The following is an 18,010-nucleotide window of genomic DNA, read 5'->3' on the forward strand; positions in this document are numbered from 1 at the left end:
GTGACTGTGATGTGGTAGGCTTCATGAATACCTGGGTTTTGCAAATGATCCCACGTCTGCCACAGGTTGGTCCTGTGTGTCAGCAGTGGACAATCTGAAATATGAGCAGTGTATTGTGGCCTGGTCCATGTTTCAGACAGCTGTGTGCATGAGTATACAAGCTCTTCCGTATGTCATTACTACTGTTTCCCATTTCCTTGCTGCTTTGTAGCTTTAGTACATTTATTTTCTGTTTTCTATACAGGAGCTTTGCTTGTTTGCTCTGGTTAACAAAATACTATGGCTTTCAAGAGCAGCCTTAGCATAGCAGCAGTGTGGAAAATCAGAAGCAGTGGGTGACGTTGAATTACAGGTCTTCAGATGTGAAGATCTGCTCTGCAATATGTGAATTATGTCAGTGTGTTGTAGATGAAAAACATACAAAACCAAACCAACAACAAAACACACAAATATACATAGACACACACACAAACACCTAAATGATTTTGTGATTGCTTTTTGGGACTGTTGACCAAAGCAACAAGCAGCTGAAGAAACATTTTGGAGTGGCTGTTTAATATTAATGCATTCAGTGTTTTCAACTGTAATCATATTATAGTGGTTTGAGATGATAAAGTAATGTGGAACAACTTAAAAGAGCTATGTAGGTGGAAAATGGAATCTGACTAAAATGCAGCCTTGATAACACTGTTAAGTGTTGTAAGTGTTTGGCAATCACTAAGCAGCCAGACATTAGCTGACTTTTTGAACATCTCGTATGCGCTATCTTCCTCTCTGGTTGTCTTTGAAGGCACAATTACTGACTATCCCCCGCCAATTTAGGTCGCATAATTTTTTCCTCTTTGCATATATCTGTGTATTACTGCAAGTTCACATTGCTGGGAACTTTAGAGCAGGATTAAAAACAAACAAAAAACGAAACCAAACCCAAAGCCTGTGCATGAACTAAAGTTGCGGAGTATTCCAGATTCACTGCGCTGCCCTTGCGAGTTCAGGCAGGGGGAGAAACCTTGGTGAAAAGCCTCTGCAAGAGTCCTGCTGTTTAACTCGGTGCCAGTGCACCATGCATCCAGCTGAGGTTCTCTGACCTGTTCCTGCTGTCGGTTACCTGTTACCAGGTGCAGAATGAGCAGCGCTGCTGTTAGGCTCCTCTCTTGTATGAAGCCCAGATGACGGTGCGTGGTGCTCTTGGAATTGATCGTGCATCTGCAAATAAAAAGGTGAAATGCAGAAACTTGGAGGCAAATTTTAGCAATAATCTTATTTTTAGTTTTGACCTTTGTGATGCAGGAGTACTGAAATTACTGGTGGTAGTAAAAATAATAAATAGATAGACATTCTGCATTTTAAAAATCTTTTACATCTCTAGAAAAAGATCTAAAATCGGGTTAAGTACTTTCTAGATATATTCTCCCCTTTCTCCCCACCTCTAGTTTATAGTATATAAAACCAACAATTCAAAGGCAGGTCATGTATGGGCTATAGCGTCTTAAGGACCTGTGACTTCTGTTTTGTACCTGTATTTCACCCTGTTGATGCGTCTCCATCCTTCTGAGACGGTGATGTCCTTCTCATGTTTCAGAAACCTTCCTCCTCCTACTTGTGCTAATGTGCTCCATTCTATTTCCATAACCCGCAGTCTGTGAGATGCATGTTTTGTTTTTTCTTCCTACTGAGCTTTTTGATAGGTTAAGTGCATTATTTTATTGAGACTTTGAAATTTGAAAGTCTTGTAAATGTGCATGAAGTAATTTGTTACGGTCGCTTCTCCATTCAGAGAAGTGCAACTACGTGTTAAATGGAAAGCAAGTCTCTCTTCACGCCATTGGGAAACCACATGAAAGTGATTCTCTTCGCTTTGATAAAGAGCCAGTCCTTTTGCATGCTTGTAGGACCGTATATCTGCTTTTTCCTCACGTCTCCTGCCCTTGTTTGCCCCTTCACCTCTGAATGAATAAACATTAATCCAGCCCCTTCACAACCTGCTCAAACGCATCGGAGCGATCCGGCTGTGCTTCGCTGGAGCTGGCTGGCGCCTGGGAGTGCTCTCGTGGGCAGGTCCGATGGCATGGCCTGTGGGCAGCTCTCGGGACAGCCAGGGCTGGCACTAAGGTGCTCAGAGCCAATCTGCCACTGCTGTAGTGCTTAGCTGTGCCTTTAAGCCCAGCTCTTGTGTTAGCTGTGCTTCTGTCACGTATTTGTTTTGGGCGGTTTGCTGGAAATGTTTTTTCAGTCCCCACTGTTTGTACTAAGTAACGTTATTTGATGCTACTTGCAAATAATTTTTCTTTCTGGGGTGGGGTGAGGGTGGTGGTGTGAAAGCTTCTGGAGAAATTCTCTCTTGCCGTGTGTGACTCAGCAATGGTGATGCTGTCCTGTCTTTTTTTTTTTAATGCTGATCTTGTTTTTAGGCTAGTACTACACTGTGAAGGTCTAAGTATTTTTATTGATTAAAATATCCTACACCAAATACTCTGCATTTCAGGATGAACCTTTGAATTGAGGAAACTGTATCTGACAAAAGCGTTTGTGATAGAGTTTGTATTTTGTACTTTTTTCTTCTGCTTTGCTGTATAGCCTTCCTTGCTCACTGGCAGAAGAAGTTGACTTGCCGTGTAGTTATATTCTTCTCTTCAAAATAAATGATTTAAACCAGCCAAAGTTTTTTCCTTGACACAGCTTTGGCTATGCCAGAGGTTTGTTACGAGTGATGTACATAGGTGTTTTTCGTATACCAAGGCAATGTAGTGTCGGACCAAAACTTAGCAGGGTATGTCAGTGCTTAGGTGCTGACTTATACCTATTGGTGGTTAAAAACCTTCTTTAGACTAAGGCTGACAATGTTTCTCCCTGTGTTGTAAGCTAATTTTCATTTCAGAGGTCACTCAAAGACAAGGATACAAATTTCCGTAGGAAATAGTCCTTCTTCAGAAGAATTCCTGAGTAGGTCTTAAAAAAATGGAAGACTTCAGCCTCAGGGAGGTGCAGGCACCACCTGCCCTGCTGCCGGGGCGTTTGCCATTGGCAGCCGGTGGGGCAGAAAGCTGGGGACAGCGAGCCCTTAGGTTGCCCCAGCTTGGCAGCTGCTGCCCGCCCCGAGCCCGTGTGGTGCGTGACTGCCGACCAGCCAGGATGCAGCGCAGGAACCCTTCCCGAACACGCGCCCAGGAGGGGATTACGCCTGTGATCATAACTGATCTGTTGAAGTTGTTGCTGGAGGCGGTGGTAGGAGCCTGATTCGTAATTACCCGCTTTCATTAGGCGAGCTTACTTTCTGTGTAGTCAGTTTCTAGGCTGGCAAAGGTGAAGTGTGTTCCAGATTTCACATGCCCTCACAAAACCTTACGATGTGTTAGTGACGGTACTTAAAACCCACATTATTACAGGTTTCATCACAGTGCACCTAAAAGCCGGCCATTAAATAATAAAAGCACAGGGATCAGGATTATGTACACATAATCCTTTACCTAAACAATTGGCTGCTGAAATTCCTTGGCTCAGGTTCTGCCAAAGCCATGGCAGGCTTTAAGCTTTGGTTGCTTCACCGTTCTGTTCCTGTACACCCTCCAATTTTGGGCACCCTGTTAGGAGCGGTGTGTCCCACAGGAGCTTTCTGTAATGAAGTGAGAAGTCTTGTGTAGGCTCCCGCTGATGATCAGTGTCTTGCTTGATTGCATAAATACTTATTTTAATGCATTCCAGATAAATTCTGTTTGACAATTGCAGGATATGTACGTACTTCCAAAGCAGTTAATCAAGGAGGGGGGTTCAATTTTGGGGGCTAATTAATGACTAAGCCAGGGAAGGAAACATGAGTTTAATTAGGATGTAGGAATAGCAGTGCCTCAACCTACTGCTGATAGGATCAAGTGACAAAGGAGAAAACTCTCATCTTTGCCGGAAGGCGTAAGAAAGGACCTTTCCGACTGCTTCATTTCACTTTCTCTTTCATTCTTTCCTTATTAAGGTGTCTCTGTAAGTACGTGAACTGGATAATTCGCCTTTATGACTGTGGTGCTTCTTGCTTCTGGAGCAATAGTAATTCCTCTACATACAGACTGTTCAAAGTTTTGATCTGCATCATGCTTTTCTGCACAAAGGTTTTCCTAATCCCCAGTGGGGCAATGCCAGTTTTCCTTGACCAGCAAAAGAATGTGGCTGGGAAATGAAATACTCAGTTCATCTCAAGAGATGGACATGCCTTGTGCTTCATCTTCCTCACTAGTACTAGGTAACAGTACAAAACACTTGATGTGTTTTAGGTAGGTCCTGTGAAGGTAGGGACAGGTTAATTTACGGTCGTAGTTTCTGTGGTGGTGAACTCGCAGTAGTGTTTTAGGAGTAGAAATGAGAGTACTGCTGGTGTGGCTCGCTCTTACAGGTGTTTGAATTTTAGTTCTTGGTCATCCTATTTGTTATTTTGTTTGCTTCCCCTTTATGTTTAGAGCACCACTAGAGCAAATGAATTTCATGGACTTCCTTTAAACCTTCTACATGTCAGGCTTCCTCTTAGCAATTACAAAGGTTAATAGGCTGAGGTAAATAATTTACAGGCATCAGCATGACTCTGGTCCTTGAGAAAACAATGGAATAGCTAATGAAGTTCAGACTTAACATGTCTGGGAACAAAATAAACAATTTATGGCTTTTTTTCTTATTTGCCTGTTTGCTTTCTGTAAGGACCGGGCTCCATGTTGTTGCTGAGGTCAGTTTGAGGAATACGTTGGGCCTGGGGCTTGCTCCTTCCCTGTATTCTGTCTTCAAGCATTGCCTGCACTGGGGATTAGTAAGAGTAATGTGGTTTGGTGTGAGTCCTGGTTGTGAAGAGCTGAGGCATGTAATGCTGTGAATAAATGGCTGTGAGTTGGCCACAGAAGAATGTGGAAGCTTTCCGGTACTCGGTCTGTGAAGTGAAACCGTCAGGGAGCAGCTTTCCAGCAAGTCACTCGCTGAGCTTTAAGGTAGATGCTGACACGTTTGTGAAACCTCACGCAGTGTGCTTGTTTGTGGTGGCATAAGCAGTGCCCAGTGAAACAGGAGCTTGCTTCCTTTCTTCCATTCCTTGCCTTTACAACAGGCATGCTGCATGTGCTTAGGCGTGCTCCCCTCTACTCAGCACTGGTGAGGCACACCTGGAGTACTGTGTCCTCTTCTGGGCTCCCCGCTACAAGAGGCGTGGACGTACTGGGGTGAGCCCCATGAAGGGCCAGGAGGATGGTGAAGGGGCTGGAGCGTCTCCTCATGGGAGAGGCTGGGAGAGCTGGGGCTGCTCAGCCTGGAGAAGGGGGGGCTCGGGGGGATCTCATCACTGCACGTAAATACCTGAAGGGAGGCTGCAGAGAAGGCACAGCCGGGCTCTTCTCAGGGATGCCCAGAGCCAGGACAAGAGGCAGTGGGCACAAACTGAAACCGAGGCAATTCCACTCACACTTAAGAAAACCCTGGCGCGGGCTGCCCGGGGAGGTTGTGGAGCCTTCCTCCTAGGAGATGTCACAGCCTGCTGGGACATGGCCCTGGGCAGCTTGTTGTAGCTGGACTAGATGATCAGTCCGTGACTTCTCTGAAAACACTAATGCAAAAGTTTGCCAGAGACTTCCTGGGAACAATGTGGACAGGGCTGGATTCGTGTGGATGATGAAGCTTGAGTAATACTTGCAAGATGGCCTGAGGTATTATTAGTAGGAAAACAGCAAAAGGCCTTTAATGGTACCGCATTTAATGATTTTAATGCTTACAGTGTTGCAACAGATAAATGCAATATAGCTGTTAATTGTCTGTCTCTTTGTCAAGAGATCTTGTTCCAAGTGACAGCTTACTGCTCTAAGACAATTCTTCACTGATCTCTTTTTCGATATCTTAAGTTTATTAGTACTGGGAAGTTCAAAACAAAGCAACATCTTTCATGGTTGAAACCCAATTATGTGCTTTTTTTTTTTTTTTTTTTTCGGTCTTAAGACTGAATTTCCAAATTCTGTCAGGAATTCAGGGCAATCAAACCCAGAAAACTACTACCCTGACTTTGCAGAACTCAGCTGCTCTAGTTGCTCCATTATGAATGTTTTATATACTGGATTAGTAGAAAAGACTTAAATTCCATAGGATTGCACATTCCATTTGTTTTTAAGTAACTCTTAGCCTGCATGCTGCTGTCACTGAAATGGCACCTATATCGTTTGTATCAGGTCGTATTAATTAACTCACAGAAACATTTACATAGCATTTATGTAATTTTTTTTCAATATGTTAACAGCATATACTTTTGAAAAGTATTGAGTAGCATTAACCAGTATTGATTTGGATTAACCAGTAGGAGATTTGAACCAATTTTATTGTCACAAAGCTAGCTAAATAGCTACAGTGTGAAAATTGGTGGCTGAAGGAAGACGAGGCCCTGAACACAGTACCTCTGCTGAAGAGGTTTTTTGGTGGTGGTGGATTTTTTTTTAAATGTGTAGATGTCTTTCCTGTTCCCTAGTGGATGGTCTGTCTGTGCGTGGAGGGGGTGCGGTCTGGTGCATGTCCTACTGTGTGCTGCTGTTACCCTGTGTGCTGAAGGAGTGGATGGGAGCTTGCAGCGAGAGACCAGAGAACTTGCGGGGAGGAGCTGATACTGGTGGGTCATGTAGTAGGAAGTGGAGGAAGCCAAGCATTCAATGTTAGTCTACTTCTTAGGAAACTGGAGCGCATTAGTAATACGCAGGAGCCATGTTTTGTCAGTTGACTTCTCAGGAAGTGATTTGGTTTCGTATAGGGCAAGCTGTTGACCCAGAGAGGTTTACGGCAAGAATGATGAAAGGCTGTGGTGGAAGGAGATTTTGGACAAGGTACGGAGAGATGGATGGGAAAGCCTGGGAGAAGTACAGGCAGCTCTGAAGGGTCGGGAAATATTTTGGTATTTGGGAGTGAGAAGACAGAGCAGGGGATTAGGGGAATTTGGGACTGCAGATGTTGGGATTTTGGAACAGGAAATAAGAAAATGTCTGGGTTAACAGAGTTGGGATAAAAGACTGGTCTGTGAGGGGGTGGAAGTTCAGTGTTTTGAAGGAGAACTTGGCAGAGCGCTCCTGTCTTTACCTGCCTGTCACAGAACAATACAATCCATGCAGCTGGGTTTTTGTTATCTGAAGCACAGCCACTTGTCCTCACTGCAGCCAGCAAATGGCCTGACGCAAATGGTGTGGGCCCTGGGCAGAGCTCCAGGACCAGGAAGAGCAACACATGGAGTATGTTGTGTCTTTAATAGTTCTTCTGAACAGTTGCCTCTGGGATATTACTGTATTTCTCTCTGCCACATCAGATCTAATAACTGACTGGAGAAAAATAAAACTTTTGAAAAATTTACTACTGTGTGCAAGATTTGTTATTCTTTTCTAAGAAAGTTTGCCACAAAGTATGACATTAGCTGGGAAACGACATTAAGTCTTTTGTACCGTGAACGTTGTTTCCTGAAGATGTTCAGCAAGGTTGTTTGTGATGTCTGTCCAATCTAAAACTCTTCTGCAAGTAGCAGAAATTTGCGTACGTTCAGTTCATGGCTCGGCTTCCTTCCCTGCCCTAGCAGTACTGCTTGCTTGGGTCTGCACAGGGTCTCTAACATCTGTTGTGTCTGCTTCCTTCTGGTATGCAGATGGGCTTTTAGTGGGGATGGCTCCTGTGTTATGCAGGAGATTACACTAGATGATCACAATGATCCCTCTGACATTATATCCTATGAATCACCTCCGCAAATGCAAGTGAGCCTAATAATAGTTCTAACTTGGACAGAGAAGAAAGGGCAGATGGCTAACATGAACTTGGAGAAAGCGATTCTGTTTTCTCTGTAACCCCTCAGAAATGCAGAGACCTGATCTGTGTTTGTAACAAACAGAGCTGCAGTAAATCTAGTTTGTAATTGCTACCTTTTTATTATGCCTGCACATTTACTCCGTCTCTTTCAATGCCTCACTGTTTGCCTGCTTGGAAACATCTCAATTGCCAGAACTGGGCAGGAATTGTCCCCCCTTCTCCTCCCTTCCCATGTGCCAGCCATGCTGGATAGGATCTTGGGGAGATGGTGAGAGGGGCTTCCTCCTCCTGTCCCTGTGGGTGACGCTTGCCCCTTGGTATCTACAGGGCATGTTATCCAAGGCAGTCACCCTCTTTATAGAGGTATTTGGGATACCTTTATTTCAGTCATTTTTCTTTAAACTGGGAGCTGATGCTGGTTGGCTTGACCAAAACTTAGGGAGCTGATGGAGAGAAATGGGGAGCCTGTCATTAGAGAGCTCTGCCCAACTGAGCAGGGTCTTTGTTCAGGTCTGCCTGCAGAGCACAATGTTTGCTGTCACCCCCGTGTCTGTTTTCTCTTACAGCCGGCTTACCACAGGCAGGCGGCACAACTTGCCAAAGCTGTGGCAGCTCTGGGACCAACCTGGGAGGCCTGGTTTGGGCAGGAGAGAGCCCAAAGCGCGTGCCTCCCCTCTCTCCAGCCCCTTCCACCTGCACCGCTGCCTCCTGCCTGCTCTCGTGCTGCTCCCTGCTCCTGTCGGGTACGGGGAGCTGTAACACACCCTCTGGAGCAGCCCCGTGTAGGTTTTGGGGCACCTTGTCCGGGATTGTTGGTTTGGCACTGCCATTACGTGGAAACAGTCGGGTTGCTGGCTGACGAGCGTGGGAGTGGGAGCAGGCCTGCTGTGTGGCGTGGCAGCATTATTTCTGTCTCTTGTGTTCCTTCTAAACATCATTCCAGCGCGCTGAGACCGGCAGCGTGGTGTGTTGGATTGTTTTTGCTGGGAGGTATGGGAACAGCTATTTTAATATTGCTTCAGCTGTGAGGATGCCTTCTTCTAAGTTATCAGTTGCTGGGGGATTTTCTTTTTTTATTGTGAAGTAAATCCAATTTAGCTTAGACTCACAGCGCACTTCAGTGAGAGCCACAGGGGTTCCTCATTACTGGTCTGTGGTGGTTTGTTTCAGACAGTGTCTGGGGGGAAACACCAGGGAGCGAGGTGCAAGGTTTTCAATCTGTTTTTTTTTAGCAGTGCTTATTTCGTTGTTGGGTCTATACAGAGAATTTATGACTTGGGCAACTGCGTTTTGTGCAGGAGTTGCTGTAGACAGGCGCCATTACTCTTTTGTCAGAGAAACTATTCTTATAGCTGTGTTCTTGCCCAGCTGCTGGGGTTTGATGGAGAGGGGCAGGATGAAGGAAACCATTGTACAGTCCACCGGCTGCAGGGATTGGAGCTGCAGCGTGAAGGCCAACGCTTACAAGGCGGGTACCTTGCTGCTGGAGCCATTCGCTTTGTCACGGCGGTGTGAGAGCAGAGGGATCTGCAGCACAACCTGAAGTTTCGCTTCCTGTTTATTTGAAAGCAAGAACAGGAACAACAAAACGCGCGCAAAAAAAGAGCTGCTAATTAGGCTTATTCTGTGTTAATGAAGTCAGGGCCCAGTGCTCAGGATGAGCATGGAGGCTCTTCTGTGAGCTATGTGGTCGTGAACTCTGGTGCTTTGTGGTTTGCCTGGCTTTATGCTAGGGGGGATAAAAATACTCTGGTTTCCATCCTTACATTTTCAATGCTTATTTTATGTCTTTTTATATGTGAATTAGTCTGAGATTGTTTGACAGAGATAGTTACTTCCAAAATGTTTTTGAAGTCCAGAAAATCTTGCATGTGAGAATAAAACCTCCTCTTCTTGTTAATGTCAGGCTGGCAGGTGCGTGCTAGTCCTGGGTGGGGCAGTGCCTGTGATAGATGCTCCTGCTTGCCTGAAGGCAAAGGGATGTTTCTAACTTTAATTCCTAGTTTCTTAATTGAAACCCACAGGCTAATTCCTTCTTTTATTTCTAAATTCCTTCACTGAGCTTAAGTGAGAACTTAAGTAAAGAGGTGGGGAAGGCAAATTTAAGTCTTAAAATGTGAGATGACCCTTGGTATCTTGTGCTAGATTGGTTGGCAAATAAGATGCAGATTTGCCTAGTCTAGTCTGTACACTTCTCCAGGGCACTTTCATTATAAGTGTTGCTCTGCCAGCTATTTTGGGTGTGATAAGTTTTGTCTTTCAAAAACTGAATAGCGCAGTTCTGTCATGTAAGCACACAATGCATTTTGGGGAAATAAGGAAGCTGGCTCTCAGTACGAAGCGGAGGTTAAAGAAAGGGCAAACCACAATCCAGTGAGGTTTTTGGTTTTTACCTCTCTATTTTTAGATCGTTTTGCTCCTGAACATGATATTTGCAAGGTAATAACTTGTACTTGAACTGCAGTTTCAAAGTGCCCCAGTACAGTTACGGGACAGTGCTCTGGGCGGAGGAGGTACGTAAGGCCATAAAAGTGACTACTGGGGGCGACCGAATGCCAGGACATCGGGGCACTTGTACACCAGAGCAAACATGCTCCGGGTGTATGGATGTGCATCGTGTTGTATAGCAAACAAGCATCCGGAGTAGGAAGCTTTGCTTTTCTCTGTTGTCATCACAAGAGTTTAATTTTCTGTGTGTGTGTGTTTGGTTTCCTTTTATTTCCTCTTAAAGGAACAAACTGTTCTGACATCAGCTATTACAAGCCCATTAAGTGACTGGAGGGCAGGCAGAAACTTTTTATTTTAGAGTAAACAATTGGTAGGATGATGAAGCAGAAGCTGGCCCACACTCCGTCCTTTGCTGTCATGCAGTCTTATTCATCGAGGCTGTGGCAGTGCAAAAGGAAACACAAATATTTTAGCGACTTGCTGAATTTGTTTCGCGCTTGGCTACAACTTGCTGACATTTTTAATGTCTTGTGTGAGAAATTGATGGTATGTAGTACCGTGTGCTTCGTTGAATGGTAATACTGTTCTTTGACTGAATATAGCTAATTTGTTATCTGAGTCATAACGTCAGCCTCCAGGGGTTAGCTTTACAGACTCGTAGGAATCTAAAGAAAATTAATTTGGGGATAAAGTAACTTGTCGCTGCTGTTAACAAAGCACCAGTATATTGGTTTCAAGTTTCTTTCCGACGATTTATAGCAGAAAGCTTGACACAACCCCAGCTATAATGTTGAATTACAAAAATCCTAGTTTCACAGGCTCTTATAAAGTGAACGCGAAAGGGTGGCCTGGCCAGGAAAGCATCCCCTGTGGGTTTTAGAGCCGAGCAGAGTGCGTCAGAGAGACAAGGGCCGTGCGGGTTCCAGTTCCTTGCTTAACCAAAGCAGAAAGGATGCTCTCATACTGAAGAGGTAATGCAGTGTATAAATTCATATTGCTCCTGTCTCCATTGAAGTAGTCAATTTGTGGTGAAGTCACATTTTTTTTTTTTATTTACTTGTTTTTCTCCCCCTCCCTAGGAAACCTTCATTTTGCACTGAGGGAGAAGGGGCTGGGTTTTTAGTAAATGTCACATGTGCGACTGCAGTGCACGTGGTCTGAGCACTTAAATTGACTTGGGCCTGAGGTTTGCAAACTGGGGCGGGAGGGCAGGAGCAGCAGGAGCAAGGCCCAGACTGCTGGAGCTGGTGAGATGCTGAGGAGTGGGATAAGAGGAGCTGGACAAGAGGTGTTGCCTCCTGCTGCACGTGTGCCTGGAAGGGGCCAAGGCCCCTAAGGCCTGGGCTGTGCAGAGCTCCTGGCACGCAGCATTTACACATCCATGGCCATTTTTTGAACTGCTCTTACCCTTTACCACAGTCAATGCAGCTAGTTTTGGTCTCCTTTGCAATGTGCCTTTATCATCTTAAGGATTAGCAATGTTAAAAGAATGCAAACCCCCAAACTTCAGGGTTTCTCTCCTTGATTTTCATGAAAGCTTAGGGAAGTGAAAAGGCAAACGTAGCCTTAGGAAAGCATCCCGGTGTGTATGTACGTACTTGGGGGTATCAGCAGAAAAGGAAAAGAGCTTACTGAATGATGCTTAAAAAGAGAATGACATTTAAAAGTCAATGTGTTCTATACAGATAGTATTTGCAATTACTGTGCATTATCAGGAGGTGGCCAGACTGTGGGACTGAATTTTGTGCAAGGCTAGGTTTTCAGTTCAGTAGTGTCAGTTAATAATGCAGTCTGTTCCTGTTTCTTGAACAAAAAGTTGGAGGAAAAAAAAGTCTAAATATCTGTTATATTGGAGTTTTAAATCTTGATCCTGCCCTTGATCCTATGAGATGAGTGTTTGGCACAGAATATCCTGCTGGTAGATCCTACCTGTCTTCAACATCAAGGAATGCTGTTTCACTGAGGGAGTCCAACAGGATTAGTGAGGTCTTTTAGATAACTGTCCCCCACAATGCCACCTAGAATCTCAAACAGGTGTTTTAAGCGTGACCTGATGCTTATGTACTGTAGGTATCTCTTTAACAAAAACTTTTTTCTTGGGCTATCTTGAATTTCTGGTTGAGCTTAAGGTGCAGCTGAGGAGGAGACTGTGCTCGATCAGTTCTAGATGGCAAAAAAGAGAAGCACAGAGGTGAAATAATGACTGCTGTCCACTGTGTTGCAGGAGGCATGGACTCTTGTCATGCTTTAAGCTGACTTTTTGAGTGGTAACCTCAAAGGAACTCAGAACTGAGGCTGTATTCTAAATTGATATCAAAATTTTTCATAAAGCTTATTAAATCTAAGCTGCTGTGAGACCCCATTTCTTACTAATGTGGCTTCTCCTGTCCCAGCTGAGCCTTCCTTATTCGTGTCTGTTATATTAAAACAAACACGTGGTCACTTGTTCCAGTGCACCAGTAGCCCACATGTCTGTGGGTAGGTACGTTAGAGATGGCATCAGTTTCAGATGTGCATGGTGGGCAAGAAAGAAGAAATTTTGAGGTGCTTCACATCATCTGGTCATATTCTGTGGCTTTTATTTAAAAAAAAAATCTCTATTTGTAAGTAAAACGTTACTGTAGAACAGTCTCAACTGCTGCTTTTTGAAGCGTATAATCTTTTAAGTGGTGCCTTTTAATCATAATCTCATTTCTCTTCAGCTTGTGTGTATTTTTTGCCCTCTTTATGATTTCATGAAGTGGAACACTTGCAAGTTTCAGTCCGGTCTTGTTACGGCTTCATCCTAGCGAAGGGACCTGGTGTTCATGGTTTTGAACATTGTGGTGGGACATGCCTTGTTGCAGTGAAGGGCTTGGGGCAATCCGTGCCAGCTGCCACCAAGAGGTTTTGCAAACAAACAACCAGGGCAAGTAGCAGGCTGTGGGTTGCCTTGAAGCAAATCTCTGGGCTGGGCTGTCAGGAGGTTCACGGAGTTTTGAAGGCCTTTTGGAGACTGATCTGGGCTGCAGCTGTCAGACTGGAAGTATTGATCTGGGCTGCAGGTGTCATGGAAATGTTGAATGAGACCAGAGGAGGGCCACAAAGATGATCAAGGGGCTGGAGCACCTCTCCTATAAAGACAGGCTGAGGGAGCTGGGGTTGTTCAGCCTGGAGAAGAGAAGGCTACGGGGAGACCTTATAGGGGTCTTCCAGTACCTAAAGGGGACCTGCAGGAAAGCTGGGGAGGGACTCTGACAGGGAGTGTAGGGATAGGACAAAGGGGAATGGCTTTAAATTGGAAGAGTGTAGGTTTAAGTTAGGTATAAGGAGGAAATTCTTCCCTCAGAGTGTGGTGAGGCCCTGGCACAGACTCCCCAGAGAAGCTGTGGATGCCCCATCCCTGGAGGTGCTCAAGGCCAGGCTGGGTGGGGCTTTGGGCAACCTGGTCTGGTGGGAGGTGTCCCTGCCCATGGCAGGGGGTTGGAACTGGATGGCCTGTAAGGTCCCTTCCAACCCAAACCACTCTGTGGATCTGACTGTTTGCCCAGTGGCAGGCACTGCCTGCCTTGGCTGGGGTCCACTGCGTGGGTTTGGAGGTTAAAGCCTGTGACAGGCTGCACACATCCAGTTCTTTTCCTTGTTGGCTGCAGCAGGCAGGCCTGAAAATTCATGGTGTGTGAGCTTCCTTTGTGTGGTCTGTAGTCAGCAGGTAATTCACTGCTGTTTAAGTGCAGGTGATGAGGCATTGCCTGGCCCTTAGCACTGCTCAGTGTAGCTTTACCTGAGAGGTGTTCTGCGGCATGGCCAGAGCTATGCTGGAGGTGACAGCCTGGTTTAGTGGGACAGGCTTACTAAAACTGCAGCTGACTTCTAAATGGCTTTTTAAAAAACAGTCTGGAAAGCCATCTTCTCTCTGCTGAGCGGGAGGCCACTGCTCCTCCCTGCACTTGGACCCGTAGGTGCTCTCCCATCCTTCCTCCTCATCCTGCCCAGTCCTTCCAGCAGTTGGCTGGTCCCCGGTGGTGGCATTCTCCATTCCTTCAGGACATGTGAGATCAGTGATCTCCTTCCTGAAGGAAGCTATTATCTGCATTGGAAGCATAAGGAAGTACCTCAGCAGCTTTTAGAGTAATGCTTCAGGGTGAAGAAGTGTTGACAAAGTCTGTAGATCAAAAGCCCGTGGTTTCATAGGCTGCAGCTCTTCACCGAGAAGCCTGTGATTTTGGTAAGTATTTGTCCTCCCCAGTGCTGAGATGCTGAGCCTGATGCAAAGCAGATGCTGTGGTTGCTGTCAAGACTGAAACACTTGTATGACTCCACAAGTACCAAAGTTAGGTATAGGTTTCAACAGCTTTATTGACAAGTTGGGTTTAAAAAAAATACAACACCTCTGCCATTGAGTCTGAGCAGTGTTTAATATGACCTGTTTTGAACAAGCTAAGATGAAGAAGAATGCATTTTCACTCATGGTTTTCTTATTTTCTCTCTCCAGATGAACACAATGATGTACAGAAAAAGACGTTTACAAAATGGATAAATGCTCGGTTTTCCAAGGTAACATTAATTTGAAAATACTTATTTATTCTTTGTGATGTATTGCCTAGAACAATATTGGTTACCTAGGCTTTGCTCTTACTACTGTAGAATACCCCTAGATAAATGTGTCAGAATGCCTAATGAAAACATACCTCTGCTAAACAAAATAATATATATTCCTTCTGTCTTTCCACATGCACATAAGCATTTGTCACAACATAAAAATACCATGCGTCTGATTTAAAAACTCAAAATGAAAGATTCTGTTTGTTAATATTTTCAAGTACGTAGATATCTGCATGGTGGTGTCTGGATTTTAGTCCTATTACTTTAAACGGTTTATTTTTGCATGAGTGTGTTAAAGTAGCTTCTGAGCCCTAGTCACCGTGTTTACTCCATGCTGTTGAGTCAGCTTTACTCATCCAAAACACTCTGCACACCTCCAGTTGAGGCCACCTGGTATTGCTACTTTGAGTCTTGACTGTGAAATCTTGTATAATTGCTTGCTCATTTTGATTTTTCCTTGGCTCTCACGCTGTACACTTCTTCTTTTAATTCTCTTTATTGATTTGAGACTTATAAGAGGTTCTTGTTTTATGCTTTGGGAAGAGAAAGGAAATAGTGGTTGCTTTGCGATGCTATTTAAAGCCTGCTTTTTATGCCATTCTGCTGATAGTGAAAAATGACACATTGCCCAGGCATGCTGTGCCTGTGGGAAGTTTCCCTCGTTTATAGTTTGAATGTGTGAACGAACCTGGGCTATGATCAGAGAAAATTTTTTTTTTTTTTTCTTCTAGCCGGTATGGTGCTGAAAGTGGGGTAAGGATAACTCCTGGTGATCCCACTTTGATGAAAAGGGCCGTGCGTGTGGAATAGTGAAAGTTGGTGCAAGTGTAGTAGGAATGCTGGTGCCCTTTAAATAAAGGAATGTGACAGTGCTATGGCAATGAGTGGCTTCCTCTGGAGCATTGCCCTTCTGAAGTTCTTGGTCAGCAGAAAAAAAAGTTTTACCTTCCTTCCCTTCCTGTGCAATAAGACACTGGGCAATGCAAGGCTTGTGGCCTTGGTTGATTCATTTTTGGCCTAGCTTTGTTTTGATTGAAAGCTGATATCCTGCACTCTTAATCCAAGGCATGCTTGGCTAGTTTCCTCTTCAGGGGAGCGGCGCGTATGCGTAACTGGTTGCTTCTATTCTGCCTTTGCTGCTGAAAAAGAAGAACAGTCCTCTGGGAGCAGGGTTAGGCAGGGCAGGATCATGTAAGGAGTGAAAACTTGGTGAGAAAGGAAGGCTTATATTTAGAGACTTACCCTGGCTTAAAGATGGCAAGAATACGGAAATGGTAGTGATACTGAGAATGTGTTATGTGGCTTGCTTGTATGCGTCATGGATGTGATTTGTATTGAAATGCATACAATTGTTTTCAGCTTTTATACCTGTATACCTACGGAAATATTGTATGAAATGGCTTTTCCTTTTATGCCATGTATTTGCACAGATCCTGCTTAGTCCCTGGAATGCCCTGCCTAGAGGGTGTGAACAGATGTTGAATTTGAAATAACTTGGTGACTTCATGGCCCGTTAAAGTACCTGAAGTTATGAAAGCTATGTTAATAATTGAAGAGAATTATATTAAAGGACATACTCCTGACTACTGCATATCTAATTCAAACTTGAGCATGCCTATATTTCCATATTAAGATCAAGATATATGAAGATTCATGAACTGGGAAGTTCAAATTGCAAAGAAATTGCTGGTGTTAAGCAGAAATCTCCCTCTGCAAGAAAGTCTAGTTTTAACTATGTTTTGAAAATGTACAGAGATGGATTAGTGTTATTGAAGTTTTTGCATTTACCAAGTTGTTAAAAATTCCTTTTTTTGTGAACTAGATTGAGCTGCTTAGTAGGACTTGAGATATTTTAGAGGTTGGGTGAATATTTCTGGCTTCTCTAGCAGAAAATGAAAGAGAAACTCGGGAATTTTGTGTGGAATTGTAAATTTTACTCTAAGAATTTCAATTGTCCTTCCACATTAACTGCCTTATAGTTCCTTCTCATTTAGATGCATAAATGCAAAACATAAACAACTGAGGCTCTATAACCTGTTTTTGCAATTTTAGGATTTTTGTATACCATTGCACAATGTACTCAAAATTATTTAACTTGATAGATTCAAACCAGTTTAGTGTAGATTTAGAAAGGATCTAGAAAAGAGCAGTGTCTCTCTGTTCTCACATCAGAGAATAGGTAGATGACTGATACACAGTAAGGCTCGAGTATGCTGGGAGGTGCCAATGTCTGCTTTGGGCAACTATTCAGCGAGATAAAAGTTCTTGCTCTATTTTAGAGTACAGTAAATTGTTTTTGTGCCCTTCATATAAACTTTAAATGCATCTTACTTACACTTATTTTTTGAAATGAAGGCACAAGTACATTTAAAGTGGATTGCGACTTAAGGTCAATAAATGCACTCAACAAAGCCTCAGTGCTTACTACAGAAATCTTCACCTCAGCAGAGCAATATGTGCTGCAACTCACAGGCCTATGATGGTTATGTAGCAGGGATATTTTGTTAAAACTAAAGTGAATCTAGCTGTTTTGTAGATTGTAGCTACTATAAAACTGTTGGATAAATAATCTATTTTACCACACTTTAGCCAATAGGGAAGTCGACACTGAAACAAATACTAACACAGAACACTTCAGCATATCTCTTTTATCTTGAGCCACATGTGGTGTTTTTCCTTGTATGCTTTTTCCATTGCTCTGTCCACTGTAATTTTAGGAGTCAGGTTTAGCTGTTTCTTTGTGTATAGCCCACTTCATGCATCGAATTGTGCGGATAATTATTATATTTTAAGACCGTATGTTAAAACTGTATTTTCTATATCTTTGACACTCCCGTGTCACCTCTCGCGTTAGTTTGATTTTATTTTTGTGGCTGTGTATTTGTGGCTGTGCATTGAAAAAAGTCTGTCCAGGTTCTAAAATCAGGAGGTCAGAAGTGGGGAAAAAAGTGCTAAAATTAATGTACCTTACCTGTATGCTTTACTGAACTTTTCAGGAGTGAAAAGGATCTTGTACTGCTTCTTCTGCTGAACTTTGTTACTCAGAATAGATTATCCTCAGTTATCTATTACTCAATTACCTAGTATTTTTTTCTGCTCGCTGAGTATATGGCCACACGCATTCACTTAGTATACACAACATTACTAAACCATGACATGAAGCTAAAGGTAGCATCTTTCTCAGTTTGTTATA

General features: G+C 43.8%; 1 protein-coding gene across 5 annotated transcripts in view; it reads left to right on the forward strand.

The window, feature by feature from the left end:
• UTRN (utrophin) overlaps positions 1 to 18,010 on the forward strand; it is a 375,635-nt gene that overhangs the window by 42,697 nt on the left and 314,928 nt on the right. For all 5 annotated transcript variants that reach the window (XM_066994161.1, XM_066994162.1, XM_066994163.1 and 2 more), the window contains one exon: positions 14,708 to 14,769. In XM_066994161.1, the coding sequence (XP_066850262.1) occupies positions 14,708 to 14,769 (62 nt within the window). The remainder of the gene's footprint in view (positions 1 to 14,707; positions 14,770 to 18,010) is intronic.

The sequence above is a fragment of the Anser cygnoides genome, chromosome 3, assembly GCF_040182565.1.
Source record: "Anser cygnoides isolate HZ-2024a breed goose chromosome 3, Taihu_goose_T2T_genome, whole genome shotgun sequence".
NCBI lineage: Eukaryota > Metazoa > Chordata > Aves > Anseriformes > Anatidae > Anser > Anser cygnoides.